A 19,974-nucleotide genomic window follows, 5' to 3' on the forward strand; every position below is an offset into this window, starting at 1 on the left:
CTTGATATAGGATTCTAAGTTATGGCTCAGCCCCTTAAAAGATGCCATTTGTTGTATTCTGGCGTGTATGGTTTCTAACCAGTAGTCTTTGGTCATTCTTATCTTTATTATATGTAAGTATCTTTTCCCCTCTTTGGTTACTTTTAAGATTTTCTCTTTATCACTTGTTTTCAGCAATCTGATTATGATGTGCCTTTGTTGTGCCCTTTTTTTTTTTTAAGCTTTTTTTTTTTTTTTTTTTTTTTTATTTTGATCACAAGTAGGCAGAGGGGCAGGTGGGGGCAGGGGAAGCAACTGAGCAGAAAGCCCCATTCGGGGTTTGATCCCAGGACCCTGGGATCATGACCTGAGCCGAAGGCAGAGGCTTTAACCCACTGAGCCACCCAGGTGCCCCTGTTGTACCTTTTGAATGTATATGTTATTGTCTTTGACATTCACTGAACTTCATGCTTCTGTGGATTTATAATTTTCATAAAATTTGGGCAATTTTCAGCCTTTATTTCTTTAGATATGTTTTTCTGTCTCCTCTCCGACTAGGGTTTCCACCCCCCCCCCCCCCCCCCCCCCCCTGACATGTATTTAATATTAATCCTACAGATCACCAGACCTCTATTCATTTTATTTTTTCTGTTTTTTTTTCTTCTGCAGTTTCCAACCTATTTTTAATTTTATCTATGGAAATTTTCATTACAGACATTGGATTTTTTAAATTTTTGAGTGGAATAGGAACATTGTGAATTTTATACATTTGAGTACTGCGTTTTGTTGTATTCCTTTAAAGAAAGTTGGATTCCTTCTGGTAGGCAGTTAACTTTTGAGGTTTAGTTTTAAACTCTTAAGGGTGAGTCTAGAAAAGTCTTTATTCTAAGTCTTATTTGTCTTCCACATCTAAACTTTTCTCTTCCGGGGTATTTAGTGATTATCTCATGTATTCACTGAGGTTTCTTCCTGCTGGCTGGAGGAAATTTGAATGAGTTCTGGCCCAGTGTAAGCTCTGGGAATTGTTTTACAGTTCCTTCAAAGTGTTCTTTCTAAGAACAACCAGAGATGTTTAGGACTGAGCTGTGCTCTCTGTGCACTTGCAGATTGGAATTCAGCCAATGACCTAGGAGAGCCCAAGTTCACATTTCTGGAAATCTTTCTGTATGTGATTCCCTCTGTTCAGAAGGTCTCCAGAAATGCTCTCCATGTGGCTTTATCAAACTACTGTGATTGCTTCTTGAGGGAATAAGGGCGCTGTTCGGATTCCCTTCCCAGGGATGCAGTGTGGAAATTGCCTCCAGGCAGAAAGCTTGCAGTGTAACAGGACTCACCCCTCTTTCTGTGATTTTTCTCAGAGACTGAGACCTGTGTATCCTGTTTTCCAGTGTCTGAGGATAGTTAACTACATTTTGTCCACTTTTTTGGCCGTTTACTGTGGGAATATCATTCTGGACAGTTACATATTCACAGCTGGAACCTGCATGCCCTGGTGTTTGTTTCATTTCACTTCTTACTCTCAATCTGTCTTTCTGGATAGTCCATTATTTAGAGATTCTTTCAAAGAGCCTGTGGTTGGTACATTTTTGGAGTCCTTGAATTCTGAAAAGTTTGTAGTCCTAAAATTTGAGACGGTTTGGTTATTGAATTTGTGGGTTCAAAGTTGTGTCTCTCTGAAGTTGTTTTTCTCCGGTCTGTTTCCTTCTATATAATGTTGTGGATGAAAAGACTGTTTAGTACGGTCCTTGTTACTTTGTAGGAAACCTGTTTCCTATTTCTTATGACACCTAGTCAAATTTTCTTTTTATCCTTGCTTGTCTGAAATTTTTGTTGTGTCCATCCAGTGTGATGAATTAATTTTTAAACTATCCCCAGCTTTTCTCTTATGCCCTTTTAAATGCAAGGACTTTGTCTTTTCTAACTTCTGAGAAATGCCGTTCTTTCTTAGAATATTGTCTCTTCACCTGTGGGTATGGGAGGTTGGAATGGTTTAATCTAGCCCCATTTTTAACATTTCTTCTCTAATTTCTGTTGCTCTGTGCTTCACTGTGTTATAAGAGAATGCCTCTGTTCTGTCTTTGTTTTCGCTTACTCTTCACCTGTTCTGTTCTACTCTTGCTTAATTTTATTGATCAACTTTTTATTTCTTAGAATGTTATTTGGTCCCTTTTTGGGGGATATAATTTATACTTGTGTCTTTTTTACTTAGTCTTTTATCTATTTCTTTGGATGTGAATTCTTTTTTGAGTGAGTTATGGTGCTTTTTAATTTTTAAATTTTTAAATTTTTATTTTTTAAATCTTTATTTATTTATTTGACTGACAGAGATCACAAGAAGGCAGAGAGGCAGGCAGAGAGAGAGAGGAGGAAGCAGGCTCCCTAGCGAGCAGAGAGCCCGATGTGGGGCTCAATCTCAGGACCCTGGGATCATGCATGACCTGAGCCGAAGGCAGAGGCTTAACCCACTGAGCCCCCCAGGCTTCCCTATGGTGCTTTTTAAAAAGTGGTTCTGACTTGGGGCATCTGGGCTGCTCAGTCCGTTAAGCATCTTCCTTCAGCTCTTGTCATCTTGGGGCCCTGGGATTGAGCCCCTTGTTGGGTTCCCTGCTTAGGGGGCAGTCTACTTGTCCCTCTGCCCTTCTTGGTGCTCATGTTCTCTCTCTCAAATAAATAAAATATTTTAAAAAAACGGGGTTTGAGTTTTCTTTAGTGTTTAGTGTTTCTTGATTATGTTTCCAACTTTGTATCTGATATTTTTTCTTAGACTACGTAAAATTATGTTTTACTGTTATGTGGGCTCTCTGCCTCTTCTTATCTGTTCCTTGTTTCAGTATGTACTGCTCAGTTTTATTCTGTTTATGATTAAAAAAATTTTTTGTTGACATACTATTCATATAAAACTCACTATTTTGGGGTGGCTGGGTGGCTCATTTGATTAAGCATCTGCCTTCAGCTTTGGTCATGATCCCAGGGTCCTGGGATTAAGCCCCACAATTGGCTCCCTGCTTGGTGGGAAGCCTGTTTCCCCTCTCTCATTCCCCCTGCTTATGTTTCTTTTTTTGCTGTCTGTCTCTCTGTCAAATAAATAAATAAAATCTTAAAAAAAAAAAAAAAGTCACCATTTTAAAGTGCATAATATAATAGCTTCTAGTATATTCACGGTGTTGGGCATCCATTACCATTATCTAATTCTAAAACTTTTTTTATTTGAGGATTTTATTGAGTGGTGAGTAAGAGGAGAGCACATGGAGAGGGAGGGGCACAGGGAGGGGAGAAGCACACTCCCCTGCTGAGCAGGGAGCCTGACGCAGGGGCTCAGTCCCAGGACTCTGGGATTATGACCTGAATCAAAGGCAGACATTTAACTGACTGAGCCACTCAGGCACCCCTTCCAGAACTTTTCTGTCATCCAAAATAAAACCCATACCTCATACTAGTTAATCCCAATTCCTGTCTTCCCTCCATTCCCTGGCAAACGCTAATCTACTTTCTGTCTCTGTCGATTTGTTTCCTATAGACGCGGTGTATAACTGGAATCATAAGATATGTGGTCTTTTATTTCTCTAGTTACTTAGCATTATGTTTTCTAGGTTCATCTGGGTTTTACCGTACTTCACTCCTTGTTAGGATTGACTAACATCCCATTGTATAGATACACCACATTTTGTTTATCCATTGTGAGTCACTGGGCATTTGGATTCTTCCTGCTTTTTGGCTATTGTGAATAACACTGCTTTGAAAATTTGTATCCCAATTTTTGTGTTAACATATGCTTTTAATTACCTCATGTGTATACATAGGAGAATTCCTGGGTTATTTGGCAGTTCTAGGTATAAGTATCTGTTTATGATTGTTAATGTTAATAGATTTCTTTTGAAAAGAAGCTTTTGTCTTTTCAACAGAAAGTCAAAAGTATGAGAACAAACATTAAAAACGCCCACCTGGAATGGTGGAGAAACTATTACATTGAACTAGCAGGTTGAGTCTCTGGACTTCTTTCTCTTCATTTGTAGATATACATGGTTTTTTTTTTTTGGTTTTTTTTTGTTTTTTTTTTAAGATTTTGTTTATTTATTTAACAGACAGAGGTCACAAGTAGGCAGAGAGGCAGGCACAGAGAGAGGGGGAAGCAGGCCCCCTGCCGAGCAGAGAGCCCGATGCTGCGGGGCTCGATCCCAGGACCCTGAGATCATGACCTGAGCCGAAGGCAGAGGCTTAACTCACTGAGCCACCCAGGCGCCCCCGATATACATGGATTTAACTCAGCGGCTTCTGTGGCCCTTCCTGCTCACCCATTTTGAATTTAAGGTTGGAGCACTTTTTAGGATTTCATATTGAACACATGAGTTTGAGATCTTACTGCTTGAATAATACAGATGGGAAATTACTGTAATGCATGTTTCTTAGGAGAATGAGTCAACTACAGACTGAACACCAAATTTCATTTTGAATTCTTTTGAACAATACTCAGTTAAAATGTTGATTATTTTAGGTTGATGGGGACGAATTAGACCAGTGAAAGGTGGAAATCATCATTGCTGTTTCCTTCCATACTTAGTGGCCCGTAACTGCCTCTGTGCATTTATACGTGGTTTAATTTCATGACGCTTTTCACTTTTTGGCTAATAAGTAATTTATGATTGTTTTAATACTAGGAATTTGCAGTCCCTGATTATCGTTCTTCTCATCTTGAAGTCAGCCAGGCATCACAGCTCCTGCAGCAGCAGCAGCAGCTTCGCAGACGACCCTCCCTGCTCTCAGAATTTCACCCGGGTTCTGACAGGTAATGGCTCTCTTTTGTGTTTCATCTGGGACAGAACTTCTCAACTGTGTGTGTACTTCACAGGTGTGCCATTGGGTTTAACGTGGTTTTTATGTTTTATAATTGTATAACCAAGCCATGACGGGTCATTTATCGTTTACATTTTGAGCTCTTTTATGTTTGTTGATATTTTGGAGTAGTTACCACAATAGTTAAAAAAAAAAAAAAAAAAAAAACCTCTTAGATCTTGTTTCCAGATTCATAGTTCTGCTGTGTAGTGGGAAGTCAGGTAGACCTAGGTTGCAGTCCTGGTCAGCTTGTAATCTTGGTCGTGTGTATAAATGTGTTCATAATTTAGGCTGCATGATAGAACCACCTTGGTTTTTAAACTTGATGCCCAAGCCCCATCTCAGAAGAATTTAAATCAGTTCCTGGGATTGGGCCCAGGCGTCCGTGTATGTCTGGAGTTTCCCAGGTCATTCTCATTGGCAGCTAGGGTTGCAAATTACTGATGCAGACTCCTCAAACCTTAGTTTTCTCACTTGTACTTTTGAGAATAGTAATGGCAGTGTCCTCAAAGGAGAGGAGTTGTTGGCCCTGTTCATGGTAGACATTCATTTTCCCCAGTGTCCTTACATCTCTGCTCTCTCTTACCCCATCCTTGCTCTTAAAGTATTTTGAAATATAATAGCTCTTTTTATTAAGTGGCCTTTTTGGGTTTCTTGTTTTAGCACTTTTATAAAGAATGTGATTTTCTATTTTAAAAATATGTTTACTGTTCAGGTTTGAAGATGATAAAAGGATTGAAATTATTTGGCTGTGTTTATAAAATTATTATAAAATACATTTTTTTGGTGAATGTTGTGGAGAGAATTGAGGTCACTCTCCTCCATAATATCTAGCAAACATACAAAAATAACTCTTCAAAAAATGACCAAAAATCATCCTGTATAGAGAAGGAAAGGCATACAGCCACACTGCTATAAACTCAGAAAAGTGGCACTCAAGAAAGGACTTAGAAGAATCTTGCATGACGTGGCCTCCTAGTTTCTAATTCTGCTCTCAAAGAAGTAGTATTGAAGGAAGAAAAGGAAGTATTGAAGGAAGAAAGAGGAAGAAAGAGGGTCAGTAAAATCCTAGGGTTTCTCATAAGTACTCCTGGATTTGAGAAAAACATACATGGTGAGGGTGTAGTGGTGATGAGTTGTTTGCTTGGGAATCCTGTTGTGCCATCTTGCAGGAAGGGCAGGCGTGCTGTGCTTTTTTTCCAAAGTGATGAGCCAGAGCCCTCATGAGTGGTTACGTGTCTAGCTTGTAGAGGAAACCAGGATCCTCAACAAAGGCTATCATAGCCCCAGCCAAATTTCCCTCTCCTTTGCCCCATTTCCCTGTTCCCTCAGGCTGTAGAAAAATATAGAAAGCCAAACCCAGTCCTCTACCTATAGACAAATGCCCCACAAAGGGAACCCCCCCCCCATTCTACACCAAAGAGAAAATCTGAGTAGGGCTGCACGTGGTGTACCCGAGCAGTACAGTAACGATGCTAGAAATGGGGCAAAGACATGCCTGGAAAAGAAAATTAAAGAAAGCAATACAGAGTGTGAAAAATAAAGACCCCATTGGGTAGAGGATGAAAACTGAAGAACTTGCTCCCCCTCAGTGCTATGTGCTACAGGAGAAGTAAAATTAATAATAGGGTCTTTAAAAGGTACAAGGCAACCCAATTAGATAAAAATGAAAGATTGGACATTCCAGTGCGCCCAAGCTCACCACTATAAATTCAATATATAAAATAAGATAGAGGAATGAAACAGGTGTGGCTAAAATTTAGACTTTTGTCTTTCAAGAAAGTCTGGAGATAATCGGAGTGGTGCAGAAGCATAAAAATGAACGCCATTAGAAAGAAGTTGGTAAATATGGAGGATAAATTAAAATCATCCAACATATCATAAGACCATGTGTTTCTGAGGTGGAGAACCTGTAAAGGAAAGGAAATAATATTCATAATTTAAGAAGAAGGCTTTTTTTTTTTTTTTTTTGGTAAAGTGAAGGAAGAGCTCTGCAGACTGATGGGGCTTATCTTGCTCCAGGGATCACTTATACAGAATTATCGACGCTAAGACAGATCCTGGTTCAGTTCTTAAAGTTCAAGGGTAAGTGAAAGAATCAGGAATCCAGGAAGCAAAAAAAAATTCTTGACAGGGAGGAAAAAGAGTCTGGCTTCAAGCTACTACAGTGATAGAAGATAGTAGAGCAGTAGCTAGAAAAAGACATTGAGATCTTAAGAATATTATATGCCACTTAATTTTAAGAACAAAAGCAACAGGCACACAGTTTTAGACATGAAACTAAAACTTCTTGAAGAATTTCTAGGTGATGGAATTCAGCCAATAAATGGAAGCCATGGTGAAAGGACTAGTAAAGCTGCACACCTCCTTGGGTGAAAAGTCTGTGTGAGGCACCTAGATGAATTATGGTTCCATCACTGAACGTCAGTAGCAAATCTTGATAGTGAAAAATGATAAAACAGGACCTAGAGGTAATGTAGATACTGGGAGACCGTTTAAAGATATGCACTTGAAGAGTGCGCCTGGAGTGACTTAATACTACTTTTTTTTTTTTTTTTTTTGCCTTTAGTTTTATTTTATTTTTGTATTTTATTAACACATAATGTATTTTTTGCTTCAGGGGTGACTTGAATTGTTAGGTTAATAAAAAAATTCCTGTCTTTTTTTTTTTTAAGATTTTATTTATTTATTTGGGGTACGTGGGTGGATCAGTTGTTAGGTGTCTGCCTTCGGCTTGGGTCATGATCCCAGGGTCCTGGGATTGAGAGCCCCACATCTTCTCCCTCTTCCACTTCCCCTGCTTGTGTTCCTTCTTTTGCTGTCTCTCTCTGTGTCAAATAAACAAAATCTTAAAAAAAAAAAAAAGAAAAGAAAAGATGCAGAATAGTTGAGGTCATTTCAGATATTATAAAAAACTCACTGAAATACTCAGATAATTGGTTTTCCTTTGAGCAACAAGAGAAGCCAAATCATGCTGGTAAATTTGAAAATTTAGGTGAATTAAATTTAGTTTCAGAGAATAGCCTTCCATAGCTAGGCATAAATAAAACCGGTTGATGTAATTGTAGATGATGTTTGTGTACCACTGTTCTTGAATAGCTATGAACCTTATGACATATTCCCCCTAAATGAGGGTTATCTCTTCTTTAAAATTAAAATGATAAGGTATAGGTATATTACAGTAAAAAACCTGACTAATAACTTTAATTCATTTTAAACATATTTAAAGGTGGTATTAGGAGGTCATGGAAGTCAGTAAAATATAAGAACTTTTAAGTTTAAAGTCTACAGAAATTTTTTGGTACGAAAATCTGATGTTTGTTTTTTTATACCTCATTTATCTATTCATCAGTTGATAGATATTTGAGTTTTCATTTTTTGACTGTTAAGAATAATGCTGGTAGGAACATTCATGCACACATTTTTATGTGGCCATGGATTTTCCTTTCTCTTGGGAATATGCCTAGGAGTAGAATTGCTTTATCATATGATAGTTCTCTGTTTGCCATTTGAGAAATGACTAGACTGTTTTTCCAAAGTGGCAGTACCTTTCCATTGGTGTTGGTTTTTAAAAGGCAGTATGTTCATTTAAAATGCAGATTTCATGCTTAACTCCCCCAGGATTCCAATATAAAATTGCATTTGTTTTTGAGATTTTAAATGTTAAATTATACATTTATTTATCCATGAGTAGTTTTGGTCTTCTAAAAAGGATGGGCAAGCTGAAATGAGAAATAGCCTGATTTCTTTTTTCTTTTTTAAAGATTTTATTTATTTGAGAGAGAGAGAAAGAGAGAGAGAACGAGCACTAGTGAGGGATAGGGCAGAGGGAGAGGGACAGGCAGACTCCCTGCTGAGTGGGGAGCCTAACCTGGGCCTCGATCCCAGGACCTCAAGACCATAACCTGAGCCGAAGACGTACACTTAACTGACTGAGCCACCCATGTATCCCTAGCCTGATTTCTTGATGGAAAGAGAACTTTCTGTACTCAGTGTTTGTCTTAATTGTCCTGTGTTCTTTTAGCCTTATGTTCTTTTGCACTGGGTGTATTCTACCTTCTGGCTTGGGTAAATCTCATGGGCAGATTCACTAGAGGTGAAATGTGATACTTGGAAGTTAACTTTTGTAGGTTGAGGGGACAATTGAGGGCTGAAATCCCTCTTGGCCAGTTGGCCAGTCCCTGTGTACCAGAGGATTGTATTTGCTTATAGATATTTCACACACAATTTTCTTGCAGACCAGCAGTGGTCCTCATTCTGAGTGCTTTGTTGAGGGGCTGGGCTGGGGCTTTAGTCTAATGCTGGATCCTTGTTTCTGATAGATGAAACTATCTATCTGGTCTGATAGATGACCTCTGGCTGCTCTGTGGGGAATGAATTTGAAGTGGATAGACTAGAAGCAGAGAGAATATATGAGAGACCCGAAAGAGAAAGAGTGCGGGCATAAGGTATGGTGGTGAAATGGAGTTTGAGACAAGACAGGCTGGAGTCAGGAGGTGAGGCCGCCGAGTCCTGGCAGTTGGCAAAGGCAACAGAGGAGACCTGGATGAACGTTAGGTTTCCAGCTTGCTGGATGGCTGTTGGTTCCATCACCGTGACACTGGGCTAGAGATTGAAGAAAGAGCAGCGAGGGAAAGAAAGCTTGAGTTTGGTAAGAGTTAAGTTTGAGGTTCCTGTGAAACTTCCAGATGGAGATGTATCCATCATGCTCAGGGGAGGACCCAGATTGGTACGTGTGATCCAGGGAGGGCGGAAAATGAGAAGAACCAGAGTTTAAAGATGAACCCAGAGGGTCCCCAACATCTAAAGATACCATGAGGCAGAAACCTCTGAAGGAGAAAGAAAGAAAGAAAGAAAGAAAGAAAGAGAGAGAGAGAGAGAAAGAAAGAAAGAAAGAAAGAAAGGAAGGAAGGAAAGAAAGATGATTTTGAAATAGTGGTCTTCAAACTGGCTATTTGCATGTTTCTCAAAAGATGTATTACACATTTTTAAGTTGACATCAGAAGTTTTTCATACGTCTTAAAAGGTGAAGATAATTTGTCATCTGGAAAGTATATTGCTGTTTTAAAGCAAAACTGCTGCAAGACACTTTAAGCTTATCTGATGGAATCTAACTACCGTAGTGATTGGCTGGGCTCATCCGCTTAAAATGATACTGTATATGAACAAACTTGTCCCTGGCAGAACTTCTTATTTTGTTCCTTTTTTCCTTGGAATGCATTTGTTGATTTTTTTTTTTTCCACAAAATGTATCCTAATGTGATTCATTTTGATTGTTGAGAGTCATTTATTGATCAGCCTATCTCCTGTTTTACCAAAAAAAAAATATGTAGAAGGATCTGTTTCTAAAAGAAGATAAAAAAACTTGGTACATTTATATGTATACCATTGAAATATAATTATAATTACAAGATTGATCAGAACAGCAGTCATTTAAGAAAATGAGAAACATGGGACGCCTGGGTGGCTCAGTGGGTTAAGCATCTGCCTTTGGCTGGGGTCTTGATCTCTGGGTCCTGGGATTGAGTCCTGCATCGGGCTCCCAGTAGGGAGCCTGCTTCTCCCTCTGCCTCTTGCTCTCCCTGCTTGTGTGCTCTCGCTCTCTCTGTCTCTCTCTCTGACAAATAAATAAGATCTTAAAGAAAAAGAAAATGAGAAATTTATCAAATATAAGTAAAATTTCATGGAAATGCATCCATGCATTAATGAGATAGACGGGGCTGTTTTCAAAATATTACTTATTGATAGAATAAAGGCAGAATGTACTCTGTTCTTCTGTTTTATTCTTATGAAGGTACCATGAAACCTTACTCACAAAAACAATTTCTCGTGAAGGGTATACCCTAAATCACATATTTATCTAAGGCAAAAATGTTAACAACTGAGCTTCAAGTTTGTTGAAAGCACACATTTGGGAACCGTTGGCTTGCAGAAAGGATTTGTTTCTTTGCAGCCCTGGTGGTATTTACACTTGGGGGTCAGTGCTCCAGTGGCAGGTCCAAGAAGGCTGAGCCGGAAGCTTTTTGGGTGTGCACGCGAGAGAAGGGCAGTTGTGGGAGAAGCAGAGAGGCGAGAGGTTCAGGTTTGTTATGCAGCAGGTCAGTGTAGGTAAAGAGTGGATCAGGAAGCTCGGAATATCTGGAAATTAACTGTTTTAAAATGATCTGTGCTTCCCCGTGGAAAACCGCTGTGTGTGCCAGCAGAAGATTGTTATGTTAGACCATGACAAGCAGGGCAGACAGTGTCCTGGAAACCGAGAGGCGGAAGAGTTTCAGGAAGGAGGGAGTGAGTAAAGGATAAGATGTAGCAGACGGGTCAGCATATGTCTAAAAATATTCCCTTGCTTTCAGTATCAGGAGATCGTTGCTGACTTTTAGTGAGTGGTGACCTCTTGTAATATGATGAAACGATGGGGGATTAAGTCAGAGTCCACTGAGTTGAGTGAATGGAAAAGACTAACTGGTGAAAGAGAGTGTAAATCATCCTTTCAAGTAGTAGCAACCTTCTAATATAAAATTTTTGTGGTAGCCTTTCAGATCTCTCTTTAGTTCTTAGGCGAGTCTTTATTAATCATGATTCTAAGAATTAATTTGTGTGTGAACTTTTTTATTGTGGTAAAATGTAACATAAATTTACCATTTTAACCATTTTAAAATGTTCCAGTTTAGTGGCATTAAAAACATCCACATTGTGCAACCATCACCACTATTTCCAGAACATTTTCATTACCCCAGAGAGAAACTCTGTTCCCATTAGGCAATAATTCCCCCGCCCCCTCTCGACTCTCAGTCCCTGGTAACCTCTAATCCACTTTCTTTCTCAATGAATTTGCCATATCAGTGGAGTCTTATAATTGGCCTTTTGTGTCTGGCTTGTTTCATTTAGCATAATGTTTTTAAGGTTCACCCATATTGTGGCATGTGTCAGACCTTTATTCCTTTTTGTGGCCACTGGATGAAGCATATACCACATTTTATTTACCCGTTTGTCTGTCAGTGGACAAGGGTTGTTTCCTTTTGGCTGTTGTGAAGGATGCTTGAACTCTGGTGTACAAGTGTCTGTTTGAGTCCATTTTTAGTACCGTTGTGTCAGAGTCCCTGTTTTCAGTCCTTTTGGATATATACCTCGTACACCAGGTGGGATTGCTGTGTCATATGGTAATTCTGTGTTCAGTTTTTTGAAGAACTGCAGAATTTTTCCGCAGTGGCTATATAGTTTTTATATCCCCAGGGGTACTGCACCAGGTTCCAATTTTTCCACATCTTCATAAACACTTGTTATCCCCCCTCCCTTTTTTAAAAACAAGTTAAGCCACTCTACTAGGTATTAAATGGTACCTCATTGTGGTTTTGATTTGTGTTCCCTTAATGATGAATGATGTTGACCATCTTTTCATGTGTTAATTTGTATATCTTTGGAAAAATGTCTGTCAAATCCTTTGCCGGTTTTTCTTCTCTCTTTTTTCTTTCTTTCTTTCTTTTTTTTTTTTTTTTTTTTGAAGGGGGATGTCTTTTTATTCTTCATTTGTGGGAAGGATTTCTGTATATTCTGGATATTAAAAGCTTTTCTGGGGCGCCTGGGTGGCTCAGTTGGTTAAGTGCCTGCCTTCAGCTCACGTCATGATTCCAGGATTCTGGGATCAAGCCACAAGTTGAGTGGGCTTCCTGCTCAGCAGGGAGTCTGCCTCTCCCTCTCCCTCTGTTCCTCCCCGCTGCTAGTGTGTGCTCTCTCTCTCTCAAATAAATAAATAAAATCTTTTTTTTTTTTTAATTTATTTACTTATTTGACAGGGGGGAAAGGGTGTGTGAGCACAAGCAGGGGGAGTGGCAGGCAGAGGGAGAAGCAGGCTCCCCATGAAGCAAGGAAGGACCCTGATGTGGGGCTCAGTTCCAGGACCCTGGGATCATGACCTGGGCCAAAGGCAGACATTTAATTGACTGAGCCACCCAGGCGTCCCTGGAATTGTTTTCTTAATTTCATTTTCACATTGTTCATTGCTGGTATATAGAAATACGACTAATTTTTGCATGTTGAATTTGTATGCTGTAGTTTTGCTTTTATTTATTTATGAGCTCTAACTTTGGGTGGATTCTTGATATTTTTCTACATATGAGATTATGTCATCTGAATAGAAATACTTTATGTCTTCCTTTCAGATTTGGAGGCCTTTTATTTCTTTTTCTAGCTGAAATGTTCTGACAAGAACTCCCAGTACTATATTGAAGACAAATGGCAAAAGCAGCCATCCTTGTCTTCTTGAGGCTTTCTGCTGCACTATATTTTGCGACATTGTTGTGGATTTTAAGAAGATAATGGGATTTATGTCTTGAACGAGATTTCAGATTTTTAAAAAAAAAAAATACTTTTTTGAGAGACCGAGAGAGCGCACGTGTACACACACTCAAGCAGGGAAGGGGACAGAGGGAGACAGGGAAGCAGGCTCCCCACTGAGCAGGGAGCCTGATGTGGGCCTTGATCCCAGGACCCTGAGATCATGACCTGAGCTGAAGGCAGACACTTAACTAACTGAGCCAAACTGGTGCTCCCAGATTTTGAAATATAATTTTAAAGACATCAGGGTTTATTTCATCATCTCTTCTAAAAAGGAAACCCAGTGATGGGGTGGTTGGGTGGCTTCAGTCAGTTGGGCAGCTGACTGTCGATTTCTTCCCAGGTCATGGTCTTGGGTTGGACTCTGGGCTGGGTGTGGAGCCTGCTTGGGATTTTCTCTCCCTCTCTCTCTGCCCCCCGCCACCTCCTCTCTTAAAAAAAGAAATAAGTTGGGGCGCCTGGGTGGCTCATTGGGTTAAAGCCTCTGCCTTTGGCTCAGGTCATGATCCTAGGGTTCTGGGATCGAGCCCCACATCGGCCTCTTTGCTCAGTAGAGAGCCTGCTTCCCTTCCTCTCTCTCTGCCTCTCTGCCTAATTGTGATCTCTGTCTGTCAAATAAATAAGTAAAATCCTAAAAAAAAAAAAAAAAAAAGAAGTTAAAAAATAATAAAAAGGAAACACAGTGATAATCCTTTTCATTGAGAAATGTTTTGTGAGACATTTGTTTAAAGCTTGGCCACAAAGTAAAATGTTCCTTCTGTAAATACTTCGGTAGGAAAGGGAAAGTGAAATTAATGAACACCCACACATGGTACCCGGTATAGTACTTCATGTAAAGGATCAGAGACAGATTCCTGACTTTCAAGACACTTACATGCTTGCAGAAGCTAGACAGAATATGTATTTTGGGGGTCAGAATTTCAAAGCAATGTTACATTTCCACTCAAGAGACTCATCTTTAAGTCTTAGTATCACAACTCAAGTCATTTACGTTTCCATGTACAGTTGCTGGGAGATTTGTTTTTTCCTGCTTGTTTTTATCATTGGTTCAAAATGGTGGCTGTTCTAGTTAAGATCGTACTAAATTCAATTATCATGGCATAGATTTTAAAAAATATTTTAGGGTTATTTCTCAGCAACTCTAAATTTTCTGCAAATTGAAATCTTTTGTTAGATCTTTCACTTTCCTGCTGCCACTTCCATCTCCCCTGAAGAATCTTCTTTCTATTAGAGTTAGAAGTTTAATAGCACTTTATGTATATTCTTCTTCTGGGTTGGGGGAAGTGGGGGCAGGGGTTCACTTTAAAGGTAAGCATAATTTTCTCATTTATTTCAGAGTCCAGCCAGGAATGTTATCAGGAAGTTGTGCATCATTTTACAATTTTCAAGCATTTCTTTCGTTTTTATGTGTTAGGCCTCAAGAAAGGAGAACTGGCTATGAACAGTTTCACCCGGGGCCATCCCCCGTGGATCATGATTCACTGGAATCCAAGCGACCACGTCTGGAGCAGGTTTCCGATCCCCATTTCCAGCGTGTCAGCGCTGCGGTCTTACCTGTAGTGCACACGCTGCCAGAAGGGTTGAGGTCTTCTGCGGATGCTAAGAAGGTAAATATTTGTTCTCTTCCCCTGTGGAGTTGTCGGTCTGTAATGTTGATTTAGCCATAGCCAGGCGCAGCACCCGAAAGAAAGTCTGATTATGCCAGTCTCTAAAGGCTAGTGCTATGGGAAAGTAAAAATTTTGTTAAACAAAACTGAAAACCACACACTTAGTGCTCCAGACTTTTAAAATCAGTACTTTTGACTTTTGGTAAATGAAAACAATCTGAGGACTGCTGTAAAGAAAAATTGCTATTGAATGAATCTCAAGCACTTTGTACCGGCTCGCTGGGCTGTAAAATGTGGTCAGTGGTTCTCAAGGTGACCACAGTTTTGTTAAATTTAAATTAAATTTAAAATAATCCCCTTAAATTCAGTTACAATTGCCATGCTTGTAATTTTTGTAAAGATAATAAATTTTTTTTCTAATTTATGTGAAAAATAGTTTCATTGGAAAACTTGAAAATACAGAGGAAAAACATTACCTGCACTTTTTTTTAAAATTTAAATTTTAGTTAACATAATGTATAATACTGGTTTCTTCAGAATTCACTGATTCATCACTTACATATAACACCTGGTGCTTATCACAAGTGCCCTCCTTAACCCCCTCATCCACCTAGTCCATCCCCCACCCACCTCCCTGCATCAACCCTCAATTTGTTCTCTGTCCTTAAGAGTCACTTATGACTTGTTTCCCTCTCTCCTTCTTTTCTTTCCCCCCTTCCCATATGTTCATCTGGTTTTGTTCTTAAATTCCATATATGAATGAGCCCATATGGTATTTGTCTTTTTCGTACTTACTCATTCAGCATAATACCAGCTAGCTTCATCCACATGGTCGAAAATGTCAAGATTTCATTTTTGATGATTGAGTAATATTCCATTGTAGATACATATCACAACTGTTTTTTTTTTTTTTCTTAATCATTAGAGAGAGAGCATCAGTCAGAGCAGAGCAGGTGTGGGGGTTAGAGGGAATGGGAGGAGCAGACTCCCCACTGAGCAGGGACCCTGACTCAGGGCTTGATCCCAGGACCCCAGGATCATGACCTGAGCCAAATGCAGACGCTTAACTGACTAAGCCACTGAGGCACCCTGTGCTACTTCTTTATTCATTCATCAGTTAATGGACATTTGGTTTCTCTCCGTAGTTTGACCTGTAATTTTATAATGTTAGAGCGAACTACTTTTATTATGTAACTATATTTTGTGATATTTCACACAGTGTATATTGTGAATTTATGAGAAGATTAAGATCAAACCTTTTCTTGTGTTTATTTTTACTTGCCTTTTGTGAAATGCATGTTTGTGCATTTTGCCCTTACTTTGTTGCTGAGTTTATCTTTTTTTTAACTGTGTATTTTGCTTATCATTAAGTCTTCAGATTAGGAAGTACCTGGCACTTAGTAGGTACTAAATAAGTATTTGTTTTAGAAATCATCAACTACTTCTTTGATACTCTTTTAACAGTGTAGTGTTAACCTTTTTGCTGTCCCTGCCCCCCGCTTCCCCACTTTTTGTTAGCAGATCTTTCTCCCATAATGTTTATTTACCTTCATGGCTAATGGCCCTTTTCAACATGAGATCAGATAAATAAGTACCCACACAGTTTTGTTGAGTTTTTATGTAGTGAAAAATGACTTAAAAGATAGTGAATATGGGGGCACCTGAGTGACTCAGTTAGTTGAGCATCCAACTCCTGATTTTGGCTCAGGCCATGATCTCAGAGTTGTGAGATCCAGCCCCAAGTTGGGCTCCACTCTGAGTGTGGAAGCCTGCTTAAGATTCTCTCTTTCCCTTCTCTGCCCCCACTCCCTCTCTCAGTCAATCAATCAGTCAGTCAATAAGGGGGTGCTTGGATGGCTCAGTCAAGTGTCGGACTCTTAATCTTAGCTCAGGTCTTGATCTCAGGGTGGGAGTTCATGCTTCACGTTGGGCTCTACACTGGACATGGAGCCTACCTTAAAAAATAAAAGAAAAGATAGTGAATAATGTCTTTAGTTTATTTTCAAATAGTTCTGCCAAAAAAAAAGAGAAGGTAGGTGTGTGCATATAGAGAGAACGCAAAAATAGCAAAAGATTAACCAGTGAAGAATAAAGGACAGATGCTTATCCATTCTACTGTTCTTTCAAGTTTTACATAAATTTGAAAATGTGCAAAATAATAGGTTAGGTAGGGGAAAAGCTCTTGTGATAAGCTAGAAATGAGCTTAACTTCTGGGATTTTTGAGGCTTGCGTCACCGTGTGAAATGTATCTATTATAGTCTGTGGGTTTATAAGAAATGTTTTATAGCATTAAAAAAAGATACAGTGAATAAAAGTCTTCTTCCATGGCTGAATAAATTACTATGGATGTTATTTATAGCTGTTGAATGTTTTAGCAGAAAGGGATCTTAAAGTCTCATTCATTAAAATGTGACTTGTTGGATCATAGTATATTCTGTTTTCCATTTGATAGTAGAGAAAACAGATGTTAAGGAAAAGTAAGTGCCATAGGTGATGCCTCCTGAGTTCAAATGAAAATCCATGACCTCCTGGTCCTACTTTTCCCCCTCACTAAGTTGTAAACCATGGCTTTGTATTTTATTTTATTTATTTATTTTTTTAAAGATTTTATTTATTTATTTGACAGACAGAGATCACAAGTAGGCAGAGAGGCAGGCAGAGAAGGAGGGGACAGCAGGTTCCCTGCCAAGCAGAGAGCCCGATGTGGGGCTGCATCCCAGGACCCTGAGATCATGACCTGAGCCAAAGGCAGAGGCTTAATCCACTGAGCCACCCAGGCACTGCCCCCACCCCTTTTCTTTTTTATATTTTATTTATTTAGACTTTTTATTTTATTAAGAAGTAGGGATTTTGAAAGAATTAGCATTTGTTAGTTTAGTTTTGTTTTTTTTTTTTAATGTTTTTAAGCCCAGGTGTATCTTTTATAGAAGAATTAGATCAGCCTGAAGGAGAAAGTAATTTACAGCCTTACCAGTTAGAGGTAGTTGTTAACTTTCTGGTCCTTTCTTCTGTCTTTTGGTGGGTATCTTAATGTGCTCACTTGGTACATTGTATGTAATTTTATTTTTGCTTAAGTATGTCATGAGCTTCTTTTTGTGTCAGTTAAGTTTGTAGCTATATTTTGGGGGGTTACTTAGTATTCCATATATGGATATAAAGTAATTTGTCATAAATGCAGGTTACCTGTTTGTTCATTAGAGCAATGATATATGTACTTCAGGCTGAGTTTTTGGTGTTTATTCTTACTTCTTCCCTTAAGGTAAATTCGTATTAGTAGGATCGATTTCAGATCAGAGTCAACATATTTTTCAGGCTTTCATGGTTATTTTTTTTTGCCCTGCTAGGGAGTGGGACCAATTTGTATTCCTGACAGCAGAGCATAGGGTGCCCAACTCTTTTCTTTTTTTTAAGATTTTATTTATTTATTTGATAAGAGAGAGAAAGCATGTACAAGCAGGGGGAGAGGCAGAGGGAGAGGAGAAGCAGGTTCCTTGCAAAGCAGGGGAAGCCCAATATGGGACTCCATCCCAGGGCTCCAGGATCATGACCTGAGCTGAAGTCAGTGACTTAACCAATGGAGCCACCCAGGCACCCCATGACGCCCAATTTTTGTGGAGCCTTGTTGATGCCACATAGTTGTTGCTTTAAAAACAAAACAAAACATTGTTAATTTGATAAATTTTTAACTGTATTTATTTGCTTTTTAGTAAAATTTATGTTTTTCATTTGTTTATTGGTTATTCATTTTTCCTGATTTATGAGTTTTTTCATATCTGTTCATTTTCCTGGCAGTATTGTTTTGATTTTATACTGAGCTGTAGAGTTCACATTTTGGAAATGATTTTTCTCATTTGGTTTTTAAATGTCTTATTACTATCTTGGTAAATAGAAGATCGTGTTTATTTAATCCATCAGCCTCTCTTTTTTTATATATCTTTTGCTGTTGGCTTTTCTAAACCCAAGATAACATGAATACCCTTTTTTGTTTGTTAGGGGCTCCCTGAAATTTGCTAATAAATCTCATTAAATGTTTGCTACTATTTGGCTTTTGTTGTGATACAAGATGTGAGGTAGGAATCTAACTCCTTTCCCAAAATAGCTAGCAGTATGTTCCAGCACAAGATTATAAACTCGATGAGGGTGAGCCTCGTGTCTGTTTTGTTCACCCTTCTACCTAGTGCCTATCTTACAATATAGTAGGCACTCAAGGAATTGTTTTTTGGGTTAGATATTTAACTAGAATGAAAATCAGTGGATAATACTGCTTTGTAATAGTTCTTAGGGTATGTATCAGATCACCTGAGGAACATTTCGAAAATGTGCAGAATTGAAATATAATCTGCTTTGCTATTATACGTGTTCGGTGACACAAATGAACTCATATGCATATGGTAGGAGAATGTGTTAATATAACATGAAGCCTTGGTGGTTCCTGAATGTTTTTTTTTTTTCCTGCACATTAATGTTTCAGAGCTTAGCAGTTTCATAATTATAAGAAGTAGCCTTCATGATGTCTGAAGACCTTAAGAAGATTTGAAAATTAGTGCATTCAAGAACAGCTCTGGGTTTCACTTTAAGCTAACCTAGTGCAGATTCAAGTGTTGAAAAGAAACCGTAACGATATTATCTCCTGTATTTTTTGTTTTTAAAGGTTGATAAAGGTTGATAAAGATATCCTCAATTGGATTTTTTATTTTGATGAAACATACTGTTTTCTGTTGGAAGCAAATGACCTCAAGGATTTACATCTTCACAACAGAAGCACGGACCACTCGGTGTAAAGCTAGCAAAGATTGACTGTAGGCCGATTGCAGCTGATTCTGGAGCTCAGTTGTATTATTACCTCTATCAGAATTGTTCATGTTTTTGTTAGTGCTCTGCTGACAAAGTTGTACGGGTTTTAAATAATAGCCATAATCCCGTTTTCCCCAGAAATCTTAGATATAGTGTATGTTATTATAGAATATGAGATTTTTCAGTCATACACATATTTTAGCTGAAATCTCTGTTCCCGGGTCTTTTGGAACAACCATCCCGGTACAAGTTATGTGCATTCTTGGTTAGAACTGCTGATTTCCCAGTTACTTAATTGTTATTTAATACATTTAGGGCTCCATAGTCCTATGAACTATGCTCATCCTAGCCTTCTTATAGCTTGGAGAAAACGAGTACCTTAATCTGAAATTCATCTGCTTTACAGTATTGCTTATATCTTCACCTTAGACT

General features: G+C 38.8%; 1 protein-coding gene across 18 annotated transcripts in view; it reads left to right on the top strand.

Moving 5' to 3' along the window:
* Positions 1 to 19,974, top strand: part of NCOR1 (nuclear receptor corepressor 1) — a 152,705-nt gene that overhangs the window by 27,304 nt on the left and 105,427 nt on the right. For all 18 annotated transcript variants that reach the window (XM_032841349.1, XM_032841355.1, XM_032841365.1 and 15 more), the window contains 2 exons: positions 4,635 to 4,762; positions 14,555 to 14,747. In XM_032841349.1, coding sequence (XP_032697240.1) covers positions 4,635 to 4,762; positions 14,555 to 14,747 — 321 coding nt within the window. The remainder of the gene's footprint in view (positions 1 to 4,634; positions 4,763 to 14,554; positions 14,748 to 19,974) is intronic.

Source organism: Lontra canadensis, unplaced genomic scaffold, assembly GCF_010015895.1.
Source record: "Lontra canadensis isolate GAN:19392208 unplaced genomic scaffold, GSC_riverotter_1.0 scaffold122, whole genome shotgun sequence".
Taxonomy (NCBI): domain Eukaryota; kingdom Metazoa; phylum Chordata; class Mammalia; order Carnivora; family Mustelidae; genus Lontra; species Lontra canadensis.